This window comes from Bicyclus anynana, chromosome 5 (genome assembly GCF_947172395.1).
Source record: "Bicyclus anynana chromosome 5, ilBicAnyn1.1, whole genome shotgun sequence".
Lineage (NCBI taxonomy): Eukaryota > Metazoa > Arthropoda > Insecta > Lepidoptera > Nymphalidae > Bicyclus > Bicyclus anynana.
This window is the reverse complement of record NC_069087.1, coordinates 11,159,198-11,183,794: the sequence shown is the minus strand read 5'-3', so window position 1 is coordinate 11,183,794 and position 24,597 is coordinate 11,159,198. Positions and strand designations below refer to the sequence as shown.

The window sequence follows — 24,597 nt, the reverse complement described above, 5'->3', positions numbered from 1 at the left end:
ATTTGCGACGTCGTTATTAACGTTCTTCTAAGCCAAGATCCGAGTCTAACATAAGACGCCCTTATACAGTTGTTTCATCATTGTTCTAGCCCTCGGGTTTGAATGTGGTAGAGTTTGTGTTAGTTGTCTGATGGTAGAGGTTATATTAGTGATATGGGATGCAGTATGTTTAACATTAGGAAAATCCAAAAAATTAATTACACTAAAATAGGATCTGCTTAGATAGTAATATTATTTTTGAAATATCATCTTATGTAAAATATATATCTATGTATAGAAAATAAAAAAATATCAATTATTATTATCTAGTACCAAGGTAGTTGCAATCCCAAGTGGATGACACAGGGTTGCCCTATGAAAGACAATAAGGGACTACAGCGCCCTCATTTATTTTCTACTCTTTTGTGTCGCACTATAGATACAGTTTTATAGCTCAACTTTTCCTTACCAATAATTTCTAAGTTTATCTACAAATATATATGAGTTATTACTCATCTACATATTACATGATTTCTGTTTGTAACGTCCCAGTGCTGGCTAAAAATAGAAAAATGTGATAATGCTATAGTGATGTTGTGTTAGTAGGATTTGTTTATTTACTTATGTATCAATAACTGACGTTCCAAACTCGAGTAGGTACTGCAACAGATAGTGAAAATCTTATCTATTACAACAAATAGAACGTGATACTATGACCAATATATTTACCCTATTGAAGGGAAGGAAGGGTCAATATAACGGAACGGAAATATTTTTTTAAATAGGTAAATTATAAAAAATGTATAATAATCTAGGACATGTTATCCAATTTACACTATATATGCATGTATTATTATTTTTAATCGTTTTAAAACTATGATGAAAGTTAAATAAGTAATCATTATTATTTTTTTGCAATAGAAACACTTAATATGTCAGTAAAATTGTATGCAATTAGTAGGCATATGCTGAGCACCACTACAAAGTATTGTGGAGATGAGGAAAAGATAAATATCGTCGCATTGCAATGAACGAGAGATAGCGATGTTTTCGATTCCGCCGCTATTAGTCTACATTTATCTTTCTCTCGTTTTACAACACGCCATTTTAGTGCACTATGTATTATTCAATATCATTATCAACCCATATTCGGCTCACTGGTCACTGCTAAGCTCGAGTCTCCTCTCAAACTGAGAGGGGTTAGGCCAATAGCCCACCACGCTGGTCCAATGCGGATTGGCAGACTTCACACACGCAGAGAATTAAAACAATTCTCTGATATGCAGGTTTCCTCACGATGTTTTCTTCGCCGTTTGGGACACGTGATATTTAATTTCTTAAAATGCACACAACTGGAAAGTTGGAGGTGCATTCCCCGATTCGAAATCATACCCTCCGGAATCGGAGGCAGAGGTCATATCCACTGGGCTATCATACACCGCCACTATCAGCCTACATTTATCTTTCTCTCGTCTCAAAACACAGTCATTTTAGTGCGCTATGCGATTGTGTACATCATACGAATATCAGAAATACTTTACTTTCAGAACTTGTACATTATATTTTAATTTTAATAGATAGGCGTATACTTTGTAGAAGTTATAAATATTATAATATAGTTATTATAAATAGTGAATAATTGATTTTTTGCTATTATGTTGTGTATTGTTTTGCTCACTACTTCACTCAGACTTCCTTGGCCTCGCTCGTTGTTCGTCTTTTATACCCTTTTTCAGGGCATACACATATTTATTATATTTGCCGGTATTTGCCTATCCGGCGGACGTCAACATGCTACGTATTTGTAATGTGATACATCCGGCAGTCATCTTAGAATCTCTTTGGTAGGGACTGCATCCATAAAGTCGTTGTTTACGTATTATTCTACTAGCTGACGCCGCGCGGTTTTGCCCGCGTGGTCCCCGTTCCCGTAGGAATACAGGGATAATATATAGCCTGTAGCCTTTCTCGATAAATGGGCTATCTAACACAGAAAGAATTTTTCAAATTATACCAGTACTTCCTGAGATTAGCGCGTTCAATCAAACAAACAGCTTTATAATATTAGTATAGATATGACTGCCTTTTACATTATATATATACCTGTATAGAGCCGAATATATGTCTATATATATATATATATATATATATATATATATATATATATATATATATATATAGAGAAGAGCCGTGATAGCCCAGTGGATATGACCTCTGCCTCCGATTTTGGAGGGTGTGGGTTCGAATCCGGTCCGGGGCATGCACCTCCAACTTTTCAGTTGTGTGCATTTTAAGAAATTAAATTAACGTGTCTCAATCGGTGAAGGAAAACATCGTGAGGAAACCTGCACACCAGAGAATTTCTTAATTCTGCTTTTGTGGAGTCTGCCAATCCGCATTGGGCCAGCGTGTGGACTATTGGCCTAACACCTCTTATTCTGAGAGGAGACTCGAGCTCAGCAGTGAACTGTATATGGGTTGATAACGACGACGACGACGATATATCTGTATACTACATGTTGTTTCTAGAGGAGTATAGCAGGGATTGGTTAGAGTCGCGCGCGCCGGGCTTGCGTCTGCTGTCTGCTTTATTGTCCGAGAGAGCCGCTAGCGACGTTGTGTGGTGGGAGTTGAAAAGGAACTCGACACTTTTGGATTTACTGCTGCACGCTTTGGCAAGTGAAAACCAAGGTAACTATACTTTTATTTTAGCTATTTATAACCGATCAAGCGTGTTTGCGCGTATATGTCACTGTTAAAATTGTAAAATACTTTAGTTTATAATCGCACTCGTGATATTGTAATCTGTCGATATATTGTGAACTGAACATACTGATTACAATTTAACGTGTTATTTTTCGGTATATTATAATATAGTTTCATTCCTAACTCTATGGATACAGAACGGTATGCTGTAAGGCCGATCAATCAGGGGCAAGTTCAGACAGTTGACGTTTTGAGATTGCAATTTAACGGTTTCACTTCTATAGATTATAATATACCAAAAATAACACGTAAAATTGTAAACAGCATGTTCAGTTCACAATATATCGACAGATTACAATATCGCGAGTGAGATTAAACTAAAGTATTTTACAATTTTAACGGTGACATATACACTGCAGACACACAGACACACGCAGACGCTCGCGCACACGCAAACGCATACGCACACCATGATAACCTATCGAGCTTAGACTCATGTACATATATTGGCAAAATCTTAGTTACATGTAAAACATTGATATTTTTTATTTCTTAAAATATCAATTTATATCAATTACTTTTTTTTCTTATTTTCAGATTTACAAAAGACAGCTATGCACTGTATAACGGAACTAACTAGATCTATATCGCATAAAAGAAATAACGATGAAGCAAAGGAAGAAGCTTGCGACTTTTTAAACAGTATAAAGTCGTCATACTCGAGAAGACTAACAGACAAATTTTCCGCCGGCGACAAATTTGATTGTCAGCCGGAATATATGATTGAGGATATATGTAAAATACTGTTGGACTTATACCGACGCTATATGGATACTAAGAAGAGCCTCTCTAGTCAAGGTAATATTTGACGGCCTCCGTGGCGCAGTGGTATGCGCGGTGGATTTACAAGACGGAGGCCTGGGTTCGATACCCGGTTGGGCCGATGGAGGTTTTCTTAATTTAATTGTAATTAAAATTTAGTTTAAAAACTCATGGTTTCCACGGGGTTTGCGGACACCCCGTGGAAACCATGAATTATTCGATTTTAAACGAAGGTTACTTTGTTTTAAGTGTTCTATCTTAATTCCAAATTTCATCCTAATTCATTCAGTATTTTTTGCAAAAAACAAACAAACATCCAATTCTTCTTATTTCCTGGGCCTTTTCCGCACTTTGCTACTAAGATTGACCGTCACCAACGCAGTGACGTAGGGCCCCCTGTATTAAAATTAGTTGGAGGCCCAAATGAACGGTAAAGATTTCTCACAAAAGAAACAAAAATGCTCGCTTAACATAAATATGACAGTTACTTAACCTATGTAGGATGTTTCCAACTTTTGAGCGCACGCTTGACCAGGGAAACGTGATAGCCCAATAGATGTTACCTCTGCCTTCGATTCCGGAGGGTGTGGGTTCGGATCCGGTCTGGGGCATGCACCTCCAACTTTTCAGTTGTGTGCATTTTGAGAAATTAAATGCCACGTGTCTCGAGCGGTGAAAGAGAGACATCGTGGGGAAGCCTGCATGCCAGAGAATTTTCTTATTTATTTGCGTGTGTAAAGTCTGCCAATCCGCATTGGGCAAGCGTGGTGGACTATTGGCCTAACCCCTCTAATTCTGAGAGGAGACTCGAGGTCAGCAGTGAGCCAAATATGGGTTCATAATTATGATAAGCTAAATTCTATCCCCGTATTCTCGAGGAAACGAAAACTACACAGGTGAAACTGCGGAGCGTTGGCTAGTAATATTATACAGTAGGATTCACTGTGCTTACATTAATAAACGCAAACCGTGACCTTATACCGAAAATGTCATCTTACAGTGGAATTCATAGACGTTGTACAGGCAGCCCCAGGGGATCATTCAGCCGCTGAGTGTCGAATTTAACCTCTATTTTTTTTAAGAATTTGCCACTCAGCGTGTGAATGATCCCCTGGGGGTAAACCTACAACGTCTATGAATACCACTGTTAGTCATCTTTTCCCTTATTCAGTGTATTTTACAATTTCAGACGATAAGTGGACGTCAGTCTGTGCGTGTCTGTGCTCAGTGGTGTCTGTGAGCGCGCGCGCGCGTACGTACTGCGTGCACAGACACTTTGCGGGCACGCTTCTGCAGTCGCTACAAACGCTGAGAGACACGCTGTCGTTGCAGGGCAAACCTGTTGACGTCATCAGGAACGCAGATAATGTGAGCAATTTTTTTTTAATTAAGCGTAACTACGACGTTCGTTTAATGGTTAGATAATACAGCTTTAGATTATTGGGGTCCTGGAGCGGGTTATTGAGCTATTTTTTCTTCAAGTAAATGTTCAGCTGTAACTTTAAGTTGTTGGTCATACAATATCTTACCCCGGATAACAGTTTAAGCTTTTGGTTTCGGTTATCTATACTAATATTATAAAGAAGTAAAGTATTTTTAGTGCTGGTGGGGGGTAATGTCTGGATCTACTGAGCCGATATAGAAAATTATTTTATCACTAGAAAGTGACGATATTTGTGAGTATCATATTTTATTCTCGGGTTATAACTACACGGGTGACATCGCGGGGCGTCTGCTTATTTTCAATAAAACGATTGATTGTGATTGTATCAGAGTCAAACATAATTGTCGAAAATGTCCCTAATTTTTTGGTTTTGGACCGTGAAATGCTCCACTGAGAGTAGTATTAAAATCATTATATTGTAGTCTTGTTCTTAAATTATTTTATAGGAGCCGATACTTGCAACCCTGAATTGGATCCTCACATTGAGCACCTGTCTCATGCTGGAATGCGTCCCGGCCAAAGAGCGCATCGCGGAAGACTTGGCGTGTTCGCTGATCCGTCTGTGGCCGTGGTGTATGATCACTGAGCAGTTGAGGGACACTGTCCTGCGGCTCTTGGTCACTTTCACTAACGACTGTCCTAAAGGTACGACTTAACAATTTTCTATCTAATGCTAGCGGACGTCTGCGACTTGGTCCGCGTGTAATTCAGTTTTACTCAAATCCCACGGGAACCATGGATTTTTCCAGAATGAAAAGTGGCCTATCTGTTAATCCAAAATAAAATCTATTTCCATTTAAAATTTCAGCCAAATCGCTCCAGTAGTCGTAGCGTAATGGAAGAACAAAAATTCGCCTATTAGTGTGATTAATCAAATACACGTCTCTTTGAGTGTCGCTTCTTTTTGTGATTGTCAAGAATTACTAAAAATCATACATAATATGGGCACCATCGATAGTGAAACTGTGGCGTATTGACTTGAAAGATGTAAGGAAGTTGTCTCATTAGTGTGATACGTTGTATCGTTGTTCAACACATTGTATGTTTGACATTGCGATGACACACGACGTGTCAGTGTAAGGGGACGATGTACGCACCCATACAGTCAATGGTTCGAAACAATTGAAAAACTGTCCGTGGTAGTAACGGAGCTCTTATAAAATGTCGTTGAGACGATTCTATGTGAACCAGACACTTCAAATGCGAAAGGAACACTCATAACAAAATATCGAAAATCACTTGTCATACAAAGATGAAATTTGACAGGGAGTTACGTTATAGTTTGTAGGTGTCCGCTAAGAACAGATTTTGCGACAGGGCCAGATTAAAGAGGCCTGAGGGCGGACGAAGTGGTAGGGGTTTAAAATAAATGTCAAGGCGTCGCAACGTAACACAACGCGCCAACGGGACATCGCTCTATAGGAAGATAAACATAATATTGCAGCGTGGGCCAGCATGTGCAGCTGCGTGGGCAGCCGCAGCATGCTGCACGAAGTGTGTTCGCTCGTCGACAAGGAGGCGGCCCGCCCGCGCCCCGCCGCCTTCCTGCCGCTCGCCCTGCGCGTTCTGCGCCAGTGCGTGGCGCACCACCACTGCAGAACTGTCATTGTAAAGGTAAGTATACTGCGGCGTGGGCCAGCATGTGCAGCTGTGTGGGCAGCCGCAGCATGCTGCACGAAGTGTGTTCGCTCGTCGACAAGGAGGCGGCCCGCCCGCGCCCCGCCGCCCTCCTGCCGCTCTCCCTGCGCGTTCTGCGCCAGTGCGTGGCGCACCACCACTGCAGAACTGTCATTGTAAAGGTAAGTATACTGCGGCGTGGGCCAGCATGTGCAGCTGTGTGGGCAGCCGCAGCATGCTGCACGAAGTGTGTTCGTTCGTCGACAAGGAGGCGGCCCGCCCGCGCCCCGCCGCCCTCCTGCCGCTCGCCCTGCGCGTGCTGCGCCAGTGCGTGGCGCACCTCCACTGCAGAACTGTCATTGTAAAGGTAAGTATACTGCAGCGTGGACCAGTAGCAGCCGTGTGGGCAGCCGCAGCATGCTGCACGAAGTGTAGCTTCCTGCGACATATTTAATGTTGTTAGTCTGTCTAGTAAAGTGAGGTTAACCAACACATCGTTTTTTGGTTCAGAGTTCTACCTCCTTGGGATCCTAACGTCCACATTTTTTAACAGTGCGACTCGAGCTATGGTTCTTCTGTGAATTTCAGAGATACTCCGACCAGGTCAAATTAGTAGAGCCTCAATAGCTCATTGACATCGGCTTGGCCGACCCCCCACCAGGTGGACTGACAATATCAAGCGAGTCGCAGGGATTCGCTGGATGCAGGTGGCTCAGTATCTTAATGTTTGGAAGTCCCTACAAAAGGCCTATGTCCTGCAGTGGACGTCCATCGGCTGATATGATGATGATGATGATAGCACAACGGTAAGAGTGGCCTCATCTCCCAGGGGTGGTAGTTCGATCGCCGCCCCGTTGGTCTATTGTCGTATCCAGTCTAACACAGTCTTTCCCGACTACTTGGAGGGAAATGGAAAAAAAGACCGTACAAAATACAAAAAATCTTTATTGGTTATACATACAAGTTTTTATAAATTTCATTGTTGAAACCTTCTTTTGGGCATAATGGTGCCTGTGACAGAAGGCCTCACTCTTCCATAGCCAATTATAACATCTGTATGTAATTTAGTATGAATGTATGTCTGCATAAGGGTGTTTGTGTGTGTGTGTGTGTGTGTGTGTGTGTGTGTGTGTGTGTGTGTGTGTGTGTGTGCGTGTGTGTGTGTGTGTGTGTGTGTGTGTGTGCGTGTGTGTGTGTGTGTGTCTCGGTGTAACTGTTAGAATCACTTCATAATTAGAAGTAGTTCTTCAACCTTTTCATAATTTAAACTCTTAAGCCACGCGGTAAGGGTTCTTTTACAGTTATAAGTTGTTTTATTATATATACCTATTTTTAAATTAATTGAATTATATAGTCGGGCAGCTTGGCCCTGAAATTGTCTTTTACTAAAAAATGTACGTACCTGTTTAGCTATTATGATAGTACCTGGTCTTCTTTTTTTTAGTTTACTGGGATCAAAGATTGTCGTTTTATGAATTTTTACAATTACGTTTAATATATATAGCTTTCTAACACTTAGCAAATCACATAAATTGTATAAATTCTCTGTATCAAATCGATATGACTTAAAATACATAGTTTTAAGGAGCGCACGTTGAGCTCTTTCTACTTCTAAAAATTTAATTTTAGATGCACCGCCCCAGACAGGAATGCAATATTTTATAATAGATTGGGCTAAAGCAAGGTATATCTGTGTTAAAAGATTTTTATCTGCAACATGCCTTAGCTGTTTAAAAATCCATATTAACTTTCTGATACGCTCTCCTACCAATTCTATTTGTTTATGCCAAGAAAGTCGCTGGTCCAAAATAATACCCAAATACTTCGTTTGTTCTACTTTTTCAATAATTGGACATTTACAATTGCAGTTGACCACAAGACCACACTTATGGATTTGTATGCTAAAGTTATTATCGGGTTGAGTTCTTGAATTTATCGAGAAGCAGATATAGTTTGTTTTTTCTGTATTCAGTGTTAACAAATTTGATCCTAGCCATGAAGCAATCCTAGCCATACCTATTTCAGCTACACTGCGTGCAGCTTTCCAATCTTTTTCAGTGAATACTACAGCAGTGTCATCGGCATATGAAAAAACTCTCGCACCACATATTTTTAGATTAAATAAGTCGTTAATGTAAACGAGGAATAATGTGGGCCCAAGCACGCTTCCTTGCGGTACACCGTATGTAATATTTAACTCCCTGCTGCAGTATTCACCAACTTTTACTTTCTGCGTTCTCTCAGTTAGGTAGCTTCTAAATAATTCTAGAGGCTTCCCCCTTACCCCTACTCGATCCAGTTTGTTTAATAGTATAGGAACAGAGACGGCGTCAAAGGCCTTTTTTAAATCAAGAAAAACTGAAAGACATTTATTGCCATTGTCCAGCTGTTTAGTACCGTACCGTATTTTTATATGAATCTATTTCAGAACGAGGTGCTGACCTGTATATGCAAGCTGCGCGCCCGCGCCGGCCACGGCTCCGCCGCGGGCGAGGAGTGGACGAAGCTGTGCGAGGCGATGGCGCGTCACTCGGACGGCGCGGCCGCGGTGCTGGCTACAGTAGCGCTGCCTGCAATGAAGCCTACCCCCGCTAGGATGCTGCCTGCGTTGGCGCACGCCGCCCACCACCATAGGCTGACCTTCCTGCAGTCACGTGAGTAGGCAATCAATTGTTCACTTTAATCATTTGCAGATAGTGAATGAAGAATGCAAGAAGAGAGGTAAACAGAATAAAAGAAAGAAAGTTAAAGAAAACATCAGGAAGGTCAGCACAAAGAAGTGCCAATGCCATCACGGAGTACAGAGAAGTTGCAAGACAGACGTGCCGGCAGAAATCCGAAGGGATATTTTTCAAAAAATAAAATAAACAGGATAAGGATTACAGTGAAAACGTCTTTTTAACTAGGCAATACAAATAGCATGTGTGCGTGCCTCCGCATTAGTGATTGATACACCTTTAAAATTCATGTAAAATTAATCCCTGTATCTGAATGTATTGTACCTTTCAACTATACTTTACAGTGTCTACGAATTCGACAGTTTTACGTTTAGATATACGTAAGCGACAGCGACGACATATACGTAAAAAATAGTATCTATAGCTTGCAGTGATATAGTGGAAAACGCCTTTTCTTTTACTTTTTAATTAAAATTTATATATTCATTACTGGGCGTGAGCCTCCACTACCCTACAGATAAAAGGGCTTCGATCTACCACATCAAAAATCATTGCTGTGATTGATTAGCGATTCCCTTAATTTCAACTGTACCTGAGTCATAATGATGATGATTATTCTTGTTTCACCAGCGGACCTCCTGGAACTGCTCTCCGGTTGCCTGCACACTGGTGACACAGCCGAGGTCGTGTCTGCGGCGAGGGCGGTATGGGCGCTGGCAGCAAACAACCATAGGGTGCGTAACACGTTTTTCACAAATTTAACAGGAAGTATAGTTTATACCGGGATAAAAAGTATAGTAGCCTATGTTTTACTCCAAAATTCCATTTATTACTACCTTATAAATGATCTTACCTCTTTAAGGTGAACGCTCACTTATCCGAAAACACAACAAAACGAATTATAGAGTTTTGTATACTAAATTGAAGCCAGTTTTGGACGATTCGACGCGGGGAACTGTGCGAGGTTTAATGAGATTTCATGTACAGAAAAATGTAAAATATTCTGACAATTTCAGTAAGCCAAAGTAATGAAAATTGCTTTTAAAGTCTGTAGTTTATTTTCCACCGCTAAAAGCGAAAAATGTAAATAACCATTTATTCTTCCTATCAATTAATCTACCGAATGTAATCGGTCCCCATGACGCTTTAGTAACTGCAAATTTAGCATACCGGGCTCCCTTACTATTATAATATTAGTTGCGGTATAGATATATAAATATAACTTGGTGTTTTTACTTTACAGGCGAAACTCGTTTTGCGAAGTGCGGGGATAACATCAGCGGTGCAATCAACAATGCAGAGATTACAGAAACACTCCCACGAGGAAGCTACGCAGCGTGCCCTCGAGTTGCTTACTTACACTCGTACTGTGCTGCAAACCACTTGACAATACTTGGATATTACTGAAAATCTACTACCAAGTACTGAAATTTAAACAATTTCTCCGACAAAGGTAAAGATGACAAAGCGACAAGTTTGTCATATCTCAAGTCTTACACTTGCACAATTTTGCAGTCTACTTGATGATACTTGGATATTACTGGAAATCTACTACCAAGTACTGAAATTTAAACAATTTCTCCGACAACGGTAAAGATGACAAAGCGACAAGTTTGTCATATCTCAAGTCTTACACTTGCACAATTTTGCAGTCTACTTGATGATACTTGGATATTACTGGAAATCGACTACCGAGTACTGAAAATTTAAACAAATAATTTCTTCAATAAAGATAAAGATGACAAAGCGACAAGTTTGTCATATCTCAAGTATTACACTTGCACAATTTCGCAGTCTACTTGATGATACTTGGATATTACTGGAAATCTACTACCGAGTACTGAAAATTTAAACAAATAATTTCTTCAATAAAGATAAAGATGACAAAGCGACAAGTTTGTCATATCTCAAGTCTTACACTTGCACAATTTTGCAGTCTACTTGATGATATTTGGATATTACTGAAAATCTACTACCGAGTGTTGAAAATTTAAACAAATAATTTCTCTGACAAAGACAAAAATCTTTTGAAATAATTTCTATATCTGTCACTTTTTTGTCCATGAACATGATTGCTGGATTTACTGTATAGGATAATTATGAGTATAATTCCTAGAGATGGGAAAAGTTGCTACCTACTTATTACAATGCGCTCTAGATCAGCGTTACAAATAAACTATGCATACTAGTTAGATACCCGGATGTTACTCGAAGTCTACTGCTGAATATAAGACGCTAAATATTCGTGGAAATATTTCCTAGAACATTCAAATGATTTTTACATCGTCTACTGATTTGAAAAATCTATTGAGAAAAAAAGCTTCTTGTCTTGAAGTCTGAAGCTCATTTGATTATGGAAGAAGCAATTTGACAATTTTAAATTAAATGCCACGAAATTATGAATTTTTTTAATAAAACAATGCAATGTACATATTAATTATTGTGTTGCAATTTTAAATTAAATGAAAGTTTGAATTTTAATGAAGTTTTATTTTTATGTATCTACTATTCTTCCCCCCACTAGGTGACCGAGGACAGAAGCGGGTTGCAGGGAGCCGCTTGATGCTGGCGGCTCAGCAGTGGACATCCATCAGCTGATAATAATGATGATGATGATGATGATGATGATGATGATGATGATGATGATGATCTACATTCTCATTAAAGGCCCGTCTAGAGTACCTTAAACCGATGAACTTGTATAAAAAGATTGATGAGGATGGAAGAAGCAAAAAGATATGCAAGGATCGTAGAAAGTGGAAGGACATAGTCCCATAGTCATGAAGCGTCTGTAATTATGTATTTAGGATTTACGATGAAAAATTAGATGATGATATTTTTTTCTTAAATATGGAATAAGCTCGCGCTTGACCAAGATCTCACCTGATGGTAAGTTTAAAGAGCTGCGTCTTCGCTTATGAGTCTCCTGGCAGACTGATCGACAGTGTCTAAAGCAGTCAACGGACACTTGGAAGTGCCATCATACCTCTGTGATGACTTGAGCTTGATATAATGTTATTATTTGGTGTGGCGTGAAGTACTGCGTCACCTTATGCTGCGGTATGGTATGGGAAATCCTGATCCTGTAGCCAATGGGAATGAATGATAGATCTTGATCACGTGATCTGTCGATAGCTAATGTCATTCCCATACATTTTTCTAGTTTTCGAAGCGTTAGCGATCGTCGAAAGAGAATCGACGTGCCACTTGGCTACAGGGACTGGTTGTATCGCCTCATTAATCGTACATAGGCATTGTAGTTAAAAATATACATTAATGTTTACGAAAACCTGATAATATATCCTCTAGATACTCATAATTAGGTTTTCCGTGACACCAGACCTTGTTCAGGGACTAGGAGTAATACCGCCATACTTATTTGTAGTCAAGCAGTATTGCGGTTTTAGTGTAAAGGATAAAGTGTTCGTCTTTCGTCGTCGTCCTTGCAACTACCTACCTATGCCTACAACTATGGCTTGGCAAGTTCGTTGATGACACTCCCATGATATGCGGGCGACGGGGGGAAAGACTGCGCGGATATGAAGTCGAGCGCGCGGGGCATCGCTACATGAGCACATGAAAGTGAATAAACAAAGTGCACCTGTTTCTTGAATGCTGATGCACTGAATTTTCTTGAAAGAAAGAAAAGCTGAGCATTTTATAGTCTGACCTAAGAATTGACCATTGTGATCCTAAGCCACAGGCTAGGGAGGCACACGACCAACGAGGCATGTTATTCATTACCTACCTTTTCTTACTTACCTTATTAGAAACTAGCTGACGCCGCGCGGTTTTACCCACGTGGTTTTCGGTCCCGTAGGAATACGGGGATAAAATATAGCCTATAAAGCCTTGCTCGATAAATGGGCTATCTAACACTGAAATAATTTTTCAAATCGGACCAGGATTTCCTGAGATTAGCTCGTTCAATCAAACAAACAAACTCCTCAGCTTTATAATATTACTTAGTATAGATATTTCTTTCGATCCCATTTATGGAATTAAATTCAGTCTGGACTGGGTGTTACCGTCGGACCAAATATAGACTAAGTATAAGTGTAAACACACAATATCCAACAAAATTGTCTACCGTTTTTTGAGGAGGTTGAGGTCCTCACACATCGAAAATATTTCACACCAACATATTGTGTCCATAAACCACACACAACTACACAACATTCGCAATATGTAAACACGTGTAATTTAACAAACATAGCTTAGACTCGTTTCACAGAATATTCGGATAATTGATAGATGGTTTGCTGTTGCTGAAGAATCGATTCGATCGATTATAAACGCGTTAGATCGTTCATCTTATACTTTGACAGAGGGGGAACCTATAGCGAGGCAGGTTTCTTTAGAATTCGTCTGTTCCTATATACCTAATCCTAATTTGGTAGGTACTTAACAATAACACTAATTTAAATTCACTTGTTCTGTACTTCTGGGTTTTTAGTTGAACCCCTTTCCAGAGACATTCATTGCGTTATGAAATAAGTAAGATATGAAAAATATGAATGCACCTTTTTTTCAACACAATTTCATGATTTCTTCATGGATTCTCAACAATAATAAATATGTTTTTAGTATGACACTTTATCTTAATTAATCCAATAAACTGATTAGGGATATCAAGCTAACGCTTTTTTTATATGCGTAATTTTTAATCTTCTATTTAAATATTAGATAGGCATATACGAGGAGTAGATACACGTTATAATACATTCATCATTGAACCACATACATTAACATAATGATTTACTAAATGATAAATGCGCTGACTAGCTATTGTGTATTCACGATGGTTCCTCTATCTGCGCCGACGTCACTCATATTTATTGTAAATAATGTAGGTAGGTAGTATAATTATTATCAACAATTAATGCAAACCCGCAGTGGACGGCCTCCTCTGCGGCGGTAAGCCAATATTGGCACGTTTCGCTTATCTAGTTCCGTCGTCGTCGCGACCGATGTATTAATTTATACAGTTCGACAGGTATCGAAGCGATTTAAGTTGAGGAAGTTTGCATTGCTCATTATCGCCATAAAACTTGATAATCTGCGTCAGTTCGGGCGCCGGGCGAGTGCCAGTGAGACACAGAGGCAGTGAGATCGCGCCCCTGCCGTCGCGCGCTGTGACGCCGTCCTAGTATGGTGCAAGACGCGCGTTGATCAATAAGGAACAATGTCAATGAGTACGCGAAGCGACCGCCGCTGGCAGGCGGACATCTGATCCAATCCGGGATCGCGCGACGCTTTTGGCAGTTGGCTCTTGTCAACGCTGTGTTTGTGCTGTGAATTAGAAATGTCGCCGCGATTCAACTTTCCACCGGAGCGGTTTTCGGCCGTTTACACCGGCGACATTACGAGTGCGAATGTGAGTATGTATCGGCTATCGGCGAGTGCCGTGGCGACGTTATCGGTCCGAGGCATGCGTGAGCGCAACGCTAAGGCCACGGCGTTTACATTAGTGCATTCAACTCGCCTTTTCGTTATAGATCGACATTTAACTAGATGTTGGCATTTTATTGTATTTTGTTATTCTATTAATCATAATGTGCACTATGTATCAACATCTGTAGGTACATACCTACATAATAATGTGGCTTAGCTTAAACATATTATTCTATCAGCTTATTCATTTAATTACAAAACGTAAACAATTATGAGTCATGACGAGTTTCTAAATGAAAATCAATGTAAAAATACCTATATAGATTTAATAAAAATTAAATAGGTAAATGTTTCATGAACATGAATTGGTTATGTACCTTCCTACCTACTTTCTACTTACTATCACATTTTTACTGTGTTACTACCCTTCATCATTTTTGCCTATGAACGTTGGTTGAGTAAAAAACACATTTGAATAAAAGTTGTTTTTATTGTAGATATTTAATTAAGGTAAACATTCAAACTTTTGAAACAATTTCGTTACGAAACAAAGTTTGTCTTTTTATTTTTATATTAAAATTAGTTACAAAATACCGTTGTAAACAACGATAAAATCAAAACTTGCTGTCGAGTGATCGATTATTACAACAAAAACAAACTATAAACCTTCTAGTTTATTTTAGTAAGGTATTACAATTTTTTTATTGATTAAATAGTCTTTTATTGCGTATCTCGTGAAAAGCTTCCAAAGATAGTGAATTTGGCGCTTGAAACACCCATATTTCGGGCTTTTAATGTAAACTTGCTCTTAAGTTTTCTAAAACTCCAGTGCAATTTTTTTACTTTTTTTTTATAAGAAACTTCTAAAAAGTACCTACCTGTTATTATTACTTCTACTTATCGAATTTCCCAGAAAATTTATTTAATTAAACATAAAAAACACACTTTATTAACCGACTGCGTAAGAAGGAGGGCAATGTCTTTTAGAATATTAAACCCAAGCTGACACAAACCAACTGTGGTTAGGTACCTATTAGATACGTAGGTATGTTATATAGATGTAATACTATACCTACTTATAATATACAAAATTAGGCAGCAATGTACTACCTATATGAAGAAGGAAGAAGGTATCAATTTACTTTTTTTGCTTTGATTTCGTACCTACCTACGAGTACAAGTTTTTTTAGCATTTTTATGCAAAGCAACTTCAATAATTATATATAAGGTAGGAGCCTAACCTAGGTGCCTCTATCGATTAGTTTAATAGATAAGTAACGGCGTGTTTACGCAGTGATCTTAAGAGTGTGCAATATGTAATGGTTACAAATGATTCTGGATCTCAGATTCTAGAAAAGTTAGGAGCCTGATATTTGGTTATATGATATTTCAAAGTGTTAACTTCGTTATGACTATACAAAATACACAATTTGTAAAACTTTTCTCGATAGTTTTTTTTTTTGAAAAATACATGTTTTGCTCACATTTTGTTTTCAATCTCAGGAAAAGCAAACTTATTATCTTAATTTTTTGTTTTGTATAGAAAATTAGGTATATATCTTGAACATGGCCATTTTGTTTTTCGTTGTGTTGTTTAATTTACTTGCAATTAGGTAAAAATGGTTTTGGCGCTCACGTCATAAAATTTGCTTCGCGCGTCAATCGCTCCGTGCTTTTCACTCACGTGAAAGTCATAATTCAGCGTCTCGTTTGCGCTTCGAATTTTATCCATATCGTACCGACGCACTGCGCGCTCTTAACACGGAAGCTATTCGTACATCTGCTTTGTTCTTTTGTTTGTTCAAGGTTAAAACTGCGAAGATCGTATCGTTATGCTCATGGTTTGATGGTATAATGCTCACATGATCACGGTGTAGGTGTTTATGTTAACGCATTTGTGTCCGACATAATGTAAATTGTGGAGGTAGGTACCTCCTTTAATTGCCACATGGCCATTGTTTATATCAGAGGTCCACAAATTTCAATGGTTCGTAGTTCACTTACTTATCCATACTGCATACTTAGGTACTAGACAAATGCCTTTCTTGATGAGTACTGTTTACCAACAAACAAATTAAAGATGAGGGTATAAATCACTAGTCAATTCACACCTAATAATAATTATAATTAACTCGTTCTTAAATTAATTAAAATGAATTTGATAAATAAGCATAGAACAATAATTAGATATGGTTAATATATTTTAATTATAACATTTTATAACAAACCGTCTTCGGTGCGTGTTCCACCTTCATTTTTAATTTCTTTGTTGGTAAACAGTACCTACTCATCAAGAAAGGCTGTCGTTATTAATATTATAAATGCGAATTTAACTCTGTGTGTCTGTTACCTTTTCACGGCTAAACTACTGAACCGATTTGGATGAAATTTGTTACAGAGTTAAGTTAGTACTGGACCTTGGAGCACAACATAGGCTACTTTTATTCCAGAAAAAGCCATGGTTACCGCGGGATTTGTGAAAAACAGAATGTCATGCGAACGAAGTCGCAAACGTTATTAGGTATAATATTTTTGCTTGTGCTTGGCTTACTGTAGGGATAAAGTATTAGGTATCTAGATCCAAATTACATATTCATATTTAAAATAATTTCGGTAAGTACTTACCAATTTTTTTTATAGTGTACTTAAACTGTAACTGTATTAATCTATCTTGTACAAATATTATGTTTTCTGTGTCTATGCTTCCGATTAACATACGTAAATGTATGACTGCCAAGTGCATATTGTTATACCTAGGTAGTAGGTACATACTCGTAGATGGTAGTTTTAGGTTCATCTGCCTTATCCGTCAAATTGTTTACGTATACTATGTGTATTGTAAACTTATACTAATATTATAAAGAGGTGAAGTTTGTTGTAATAAATAATATAAAAATAGGGGTTTTGTTGTTGGAGGTAACAATCATCATCATCATCATCATCATGATGATGATTGTTACGGGAACGCGAACTATGCGGGTGAAACCGCGGAGCGTCGCTAGTATTCATTATCATTATCAACCCATATTCGACTCGCTGAGCATCAGTCTCCTTTCAGAATAAAAGTGTTTAGGGCGATAATGTTCATTATGTTAATGATAATAATGACCAAGACGACAATGCTCTTCAAAGCACGAGGATAACACTACCAACATCGCATTTTCAGGCTGAGAATTATAACTGAAAATTTCGTAAAATGACTCTTATAGTTCTTATAGCCCGACGTAGGATTCGAACTCAGGATCTTGTGAACCGAAACACTAGCCGTACAATCTAGTAAGAAATTAAATATCACATGTCTCGAACAGTGAGAAATACTTGAGAATTTTCTTAATTCTCTGCTTGTGTGAAGTCTGCCTATCCACATTGGGCCAGCGTGCTGGACTGTTGGCCTAACCCTTGTCACTCTAAGAGAGACTCGAGCTCAGCAGTGAGCCGAATATGGGTTGATAATTAATGGTAATGTTTCGTAGGTGGTGAATGTCAAGCCTGCCAATACATCAGAGGGCCAGCTCTCTCCCAATGTGAGCGAGGCTCCGAATTCATTATTCAACTGCTTTCAGTGTGCTGTAAGTACCTACTAATTACTAACTTTATATTCTATTTATCCATTAGTCTAATCCATTTGACCTAATCTAGCCTAATTGCGATAATAACAACTAAGTAGCCACCCCGCAATTTCAGCCGCGTAGTTCCCGTTCCCGTTAGAATAAAATAGAAGGAAAGAAAAGAATAGAAGGGGGATAAAATATAGCCTACGACACTCACAAATAACGTGGCTTTCTGGTGGTAAAAGAGTTTTCAAAATCGGTTTAATAGATCTAGAGATTACCCCCTACAACCTCACAGACTTTACCTCTTTATAATATTAGTATATTTTGGCACTTGTCCCTCTTGAATTTTTGAATAATATATTTTTGTATTTATATTATAATACCAGTAATTGCTTATAGGCTTTGTTTCTTTTTTCAGTTACGTAACAACATCAAGGGGATTCCGAAAGAAAAACATGCGAAGAAATGTAAAGTGAGTTATTTGTTTAATTTTGCTAGTAGGAAGCTTACTCGTGTATCTATAATATAACTGACATAATCCCTGAATCGGTTAGGCATAGGGTTGGTAACATTTTTTCAGTGTGCTGTAAGTACCTACTAATTACTAACTTTATATTCTATTTATCCATTAGTCTAATCCATTTGACCTAATCTAGCCTAATTGCGATAATAACAACTAAGTAGCCACCCCGCAATTTCAGCCGCGTAGTTCCCGTTCCCGTTAGAATAAAATAGAAGGAAAGAAAAGAATAGAAGGGGGATAAAATATAGCCTACGACACTCACAAATAACGTGGCTTTCTGGTGGTAAAAGAGTTTTCAAAATCGGTTTAATAGATCTAGAGATTACCCCCTACAACCTCACAGACTTTACCTCTTTATAATATTAGTATATTTTGGCACTTGTCCCTCTTGAATTTTTGAATAATATATTTTTGTATTTATATTATAATACCAGTAATTGCTTATAGGCTTTGTTTCTTTTTTCAGTTACGTAACAACATCAAGGGGATTCCGAAAGAAAAACATGCGAAGAAATGTAAAGTGAGTTATTTGTTTAATTTTGCTAGTAGGAAGCTTACTCGTGTATCTATAATATAACTGACATAATCCCTGAATCGGTTAGGCATAGGGTTGGTAACATTTTTTCAGAAAAATATAGTATTTTTCAGTTTTATCTATAAACAATATAGTACGTCATCAACCCATATTCGGCTCACTGCTGAGCTCGAGTCTCCTTTCAGAATGAGAGGGGTTAGGCCAATAGTCCACCACGCTAGCCCAATGCGGATTGGCAGACTTCACACACGGAGAGAATGAAGATAATTCTCTGGTATGCAGGTTTCCTCACGATGTTTTCCTTCACCGATTGAAACACGTGATATTTAATTTCTTAAAATGCACACAACTGAAAAGTTGGAGGTGCATGTCCCGGACCGGATTCGAACCCACACCCTCCGGAATCGGAGGCAGAGGTCATATCCACTGGGCTATCACTGCTGCACAATATAGTACGCTTAAATTAAAAATAGTACTTTATTGAATAAGCAAAAAATCAACATTTATTTTTAAATCAACATTTATTTTTAAATCAACATTTATTTTTAAAATCAACATTTATTTAGGTACTCTTGTTGCATTTTGCGAGATTATTTGTCTGAAATAAGAGTGTCATATGCTTTTTCACCGCTGATTTTTAAATTTTTGAAAACCGAAAACTATTTTTTTTATTTGTTTGTTTAATGTTTGGAACTCAGTAAGATAGAAAAGATTGGATAGGCTAGACGCAATTGAATCTGTCGAAAACTAATGTTCATCAAAAATTAAAAAGATTTGAAAATTTTGTTTGTTAGATATCAGTGTTGAAAATATAGTATTTTTGCGTACTATGTATTTTTCCAACAGTATATAGTACGCAAACCCGAAATATGGTACAATACTATATATTATAGTACGGTTGGCAACCCTAGTTAGGCAGCACCTACCTGTAAAAAAGAACTCAAAATTCGAATCTACCATCTGATAATATCATCTCGGAGAAGATTGTCGGAACCGGTCCAACTCGGAAGGCCTGTGCCAAAACCATACTCGACGTGCACTGTTTGCAACAAACAAATGAGAAATGAAGGTAGAAAAAGCTTGTCTTTTTCATAACTTATTTGAACTTATTTCATAACAAAATTTGAAATATGATAAACTGTGGCGTTGTCAGATTTGTACGAAAAATATGTCTGGTCGCAATATTCCTAGGCAACCTATTTGAAATGTGTCACTGTAAATATTATCTGTCATTTATTTCATATTACTAATAACTAACAGATGATATTATATATTTCTGAAGTCGTGATAGCATGCACATCTAAATTTTCAGTTGAGTGCGTTTTAAGAAATTAAATGTCACGTGTCTCAAACGGTGAAGAAAAACATCGTGAGTAAACCTGCATACCAGAGAATTTTCTTAAATCTCTGCGTGTGTCTAAAAGTCTGCCAATCCGCATTGGGCCAGCGTGCTGGACTATTGGCCTAACCCCTCTCATTCTGAAACGAGACTCGAGGTCAGCAGTGAGCCGAATATGGGTTGATAATGATGATGATCAATACATATTTGTAATGCCGGTTCTTAGAGCATAATATGTAATATAAACAACAGATTTTCTTTTTAAAAAAAGGCTACGTAAAACGTCTAACACAGTACGATGACGTGTATATAGCTATTTCCTATCCTCTGGGGTTCAAAAAAGTCAATCAATATGTAGGATTTGGATTATACTTTTGAGGTTCAATGTATGACTTTTTTCATTGTAGTGGATTCTGGAATAGTCCCGGATTGTTCGCTTACGTGTCGGGCGGTGAGTGACCGGGGTCGACCGCCCGGCCGAAGCACGCTCACGTTTCTTGCGACAATCGTACAAACGTCTAATACTTTCTTTGCTCTCTTCCGATTCATGAGACACGTGATTGTATAATTCAAGCATGGATTACATTTCATATTCTCTAGTTTTAATTTTTAACGAAGCGATTTTTACATACGGGTGTTTTGAGAATACTGGAATAACAATTGGGATGCATATCTTATTTACTGAATGTTAATAATTTTACCCGGGCACTTGCTAACAAATATGTTATTTCTAAATGTGAATCTTATATTGTGTTGTCATCAAGTAATCGTCATTTTAAACCTAAATGAAAATTTAATAACAGCACCCTATCCACCACGAAAAAACCACACTAGCTTATCTACATAAGTGCATAAGTATGTGCGCAAATACATGGTGCACTTCCTATGCTCTATATAATAAACTAGCTGACGCCACGCGGTTTCACCCCTGTGGTTCCCGTTCCCGTAAGAATACAAGGATAATACATAGCCTATAGCCTTTCTCGATAGATGGGCTACCTATTTAACACTGAAAGAATTTTTCAAATCGGACCAGTAGTTCCTGAGATTAACGCGTTCAAGCAAACAAACAAACAAACAAACTCTTCAGCTTTATAATATTAGTATAGATATTGCATAGTCCGATAGGTTGGTACACCGACACGACTGACATAGATCTACCTTTCCGAAATAGTGCTTTCCGGGGTTGCGAGGGATATTATCTACACAGCTGATTGAAACCGGAATCTAATAATTAGAGAACATTTTATTATAAAGCATTATAACCTGTTTTAGGTTCGGTTCCTAGATAGAGTTCATTTTGAATTTTTATTTTTTCTAAATTACCCCATGTATGGTATGCTTAACTAATTACTACTCTATACATAGATAGATAAGTAATAAGGTACCTCCAAGCTAATATTAGTACGCTTTACTAAAGAACCCCACGTAAACACGAAGCAGGAATACTGACTGCGCACCCTCATGTTTTTAATCGTAACAAAATTAAACGACAACGCCAAGACTTAATGAAAACAGTTTACGTACCTATATTGCCTAAAAGTGAACATCCTCACCATGATCATCATCATCATCATCCTCATCATCACATCATGACCACTCCTGGGTCATTGGCAAAGATTGTATAAAATCGTTGGTCATGGGGCAATCCACGCCCGTTAGGTTAATATCGTACCCACTCTTTTACGACTAATAAGAATAAGTCCTGATGGTTTGATGCTGGTTCCTCATGAAATAAGCGGGTCGTAATGTAAACTTCTCTAACCTAAACCTCAGTTTTGCGAAATACGTCGAACCTAAGGGCTAAACGTCGTACTAAAGGCCATTTACACGAGCGGCAACTACTACCGACGACTACAGTCGACTGCAGTCGACGACGTCTCGGCGGCAGTCGACGGCGGTCGCCGACAGCTGTCAGCGACGTCTCGGCGGCAGCTAACGACAGTCGACTGCAGTCGCCAACGTTTCGGCGGCAGGCGACGGTAGCAGCTGCCGCTCGTGTAAATGAACACTAAAGCTGAAATAGCTGCCAAAAATGTCAAGCGGTTCTTCACACCCCAAAAACTACTCACCCTTTTACCAGGTTTACGTCAGAACTTGCATAGAGTACTGCAGTCATCTCTGGGATGGTCCCGCAAAATATCAGCTTGATTGATTATGATGCATTCAATTCGATAGATCGCCGCGCTAGAAGGATCATGGGTAATGAACCGTTGACACAGGCGAAATTGCAGACCTTTGCAACACGGATACAAACAACATACATATACAACAAATACTATGGCAAATATACAAACATACAACATATACATACAAAAATTGCAAATATTTTAGTGAGTGTGCGCAGGAACTTCACCATCTCGTTCCTCCTTCTCCTTTCTACCACAGAACAGTAAGGCGCCACGAACGGTGGCATTCTTACGTTGTGGATATCCACTCAACTCGTACTAAACGATTTGCATCCACATTGCTAATTCCCACAACACTTTTTTCTCACACTTATAATTTCCTGACAGTCAAAGCAAGAGTGAAGAGAAGAGTGAATAGGCATTTATTGTAGTCAAAGCGGGAGTCTGTGTCATATCAGGGAGACAGAAGTTAGACCGGGAGTCGCAGCAGAAAAAACTGAAATCTTTGAACGAGAGTTACATATTTGTTCCTTAGCCGTGGAGACCATTGTACCATAGATCAGTTCCAAAAGCTTCTCCGAATCATTTTACCGCGTCTAGTTTATAAGGGTGTTTTGGCCTGAGTGTATATCAGTCCGAGCGTGCCTTCACTGGTGATACAAGGACTGGCTCATTTTTTGTCCAAAAGATCAGCCGTTGACGGAGAGGGATATCGTCAGGACACGGACGTGTCCAACGGCTGATCTATAGAAATGCAGCCAGTATTCTTGCCACCATTTCACGTGGTCATAATAATGTACATAAAGCATGAACATGATATAAGTTAGCTTGTCTGTATTCTTTGGTATAGAATATTGGTTTTGTTAAAAAACATGGCAAATATACTTTTAAAATTAATTAATTCACTGAAGTATACATATAATGACAGCATTTTTGATCCCCTTTTGTAGATTAGAAGCCATAGTACCTACGATTTCTTAGATTTGAGTATTTGCAGAAAAATAAATACAAACATTCCAGATCACATCGACTATTGAAATCAAACCAAATGCAAGCGGAATTATTATGGAATAGATAGGTAAAGAACCTTATTGGAATATTTTCAAGAGGTCGTTTAGGTTAACGCATATTTTCAAGAATAGGTTTTTTATGTCTATTAGAGTTCCCTATTTCACATGGAAAATGGAATCCTTGATATTCTCGTGTTGATTTACTTACGTCCTATTAAAAAGCAAATAACTAGGTACTTATTTGATACATGTGAGGTATATTAAATATCAGCGTTTAGCCTATTTTTAACGGTCCAAATAGCAGGCCAGGGCCTTCAAGCCACAGGGGTGTAAAAATACCAACTTGACTGTTCGATCCATCCAATCGCTGTGCCGAAATGCAGGTATTTAACAACATATGTTACGAGTTTACGTTTATGATTATTGCCTTGTGAGATTTTCACTGGTATAGGTGTAATTTTTTTTAAGAACCCAAGATCAGGTAGATGTCCTGTACATTGAAGATATTTTGTAAATTTTTGTTGCAGGGCATTTATAAAATCGATACTGAAGCCAAAAATATTTTTTTTTTGATTTTTTGTGTGTGTGTGTCTGTCCGTGTTTTGTTTTTCGGGCATCACGCTGAAACTACTGAATGAATTCAAATGAAACTTATCACGGTTTAAGACCATAATACGAAGAAGGTTATAAGAAACTTTTTATTGCGAAAATAAAATAAGAAGGGGGTAAAATAGGGATTTGTATGGGAAATCCTTCATTTTTAAAGTTACAGTTTTAAATTTTTTTTCATAAAACATAAAAATAATACGAAATATAATGTGATTCAAAATTTTTTAAAATTAAACCTCTTAAGTGGTGAAATAGGGC

General features: G+C 38.3%; 2 protein-coding genes across 6 annotated transcripts in view; both read left to right on the top strand.

The window, feature by feature from the left end:
* Positions 1–11,727, top strand: part of LOC112053154 (rotatin) — a 45,589-nt gene extending 33,862 nt beyond the window's left edge. The window contains exons 26-34 of one of the 2 annotated variants that reach the window (XM_052881837.1): positions 2,509–2,670; positions 3,283–3,543; positions 4,697–4,875; positions 5,398–5,596; positions 6,396–6,565; positions 8,997–9,222; positions 9,877–9,980; positions 10,490–10,667; positions 10,700–11,727. In XM_052881837.1, the coding sequence (XP_052737797.1) occupies positions 2,509–2,670; positions 3,283–3,543; positions 4,697–4,875; positions 5,398–5,596; positions 6,396–6,565; positions 8,997–9,222; positions 9,877–9,980; positions 10,490–10,633 (1,445 nt within the window). In that variant the 3' untranslated portion in view covers positions 10,634–10,667; positions 10,700–11,727. Of the gene's footprint in view, positions 1–2,508; positions 2,671–3,282; positions 3,544–4,696; positions 4,876–5,397; positions 5,597–6,395; positions 6,566–8,996; positions 9,223–9,876; positions 9,981–10,489 lie in introns of both variants that reach the window. The other variant, XM_024092468.2, reaches the window with a different exon arrangement.
* Positions 11,728–14,157: 2,430 nt separating this feature from the next.
* LOC112053123 (inositol-trisphosphate 3-kinase homolog) overlaps positions 14,158–24,597 on the top strand; it is a 104,061-nt gene continuing 93,621 nt past the window's right edge. Inside the window, exons 1-4 of one of the 4 annotated variants that reach the window (XM_052881833.1) lie at positions 14,158–14,623; positions 18,114–18,209; positions 18,613–18,666; positions 19,184–19,237. In XM_052881833.1, the coding sequence (XP_052737793.1) occupies positions 14,552–14,623; positions 18,114–18,209; positions 18,613–18,666; positions 19,184–19,237 (276 nt within the window). In that variant the 5' untranslated portion in view covers positions 14,158–14,551. The remainder of the gene's footprint in view (positions 14,624–18,113; positions 18,210–18,612; positions 18,667–19,183; positions 19,238–24,597) is intronic. The other 3 variants (XM_052881835.1, XM_052881834.1, XM_052881836.1) reach the window with 3 other exon arrangements.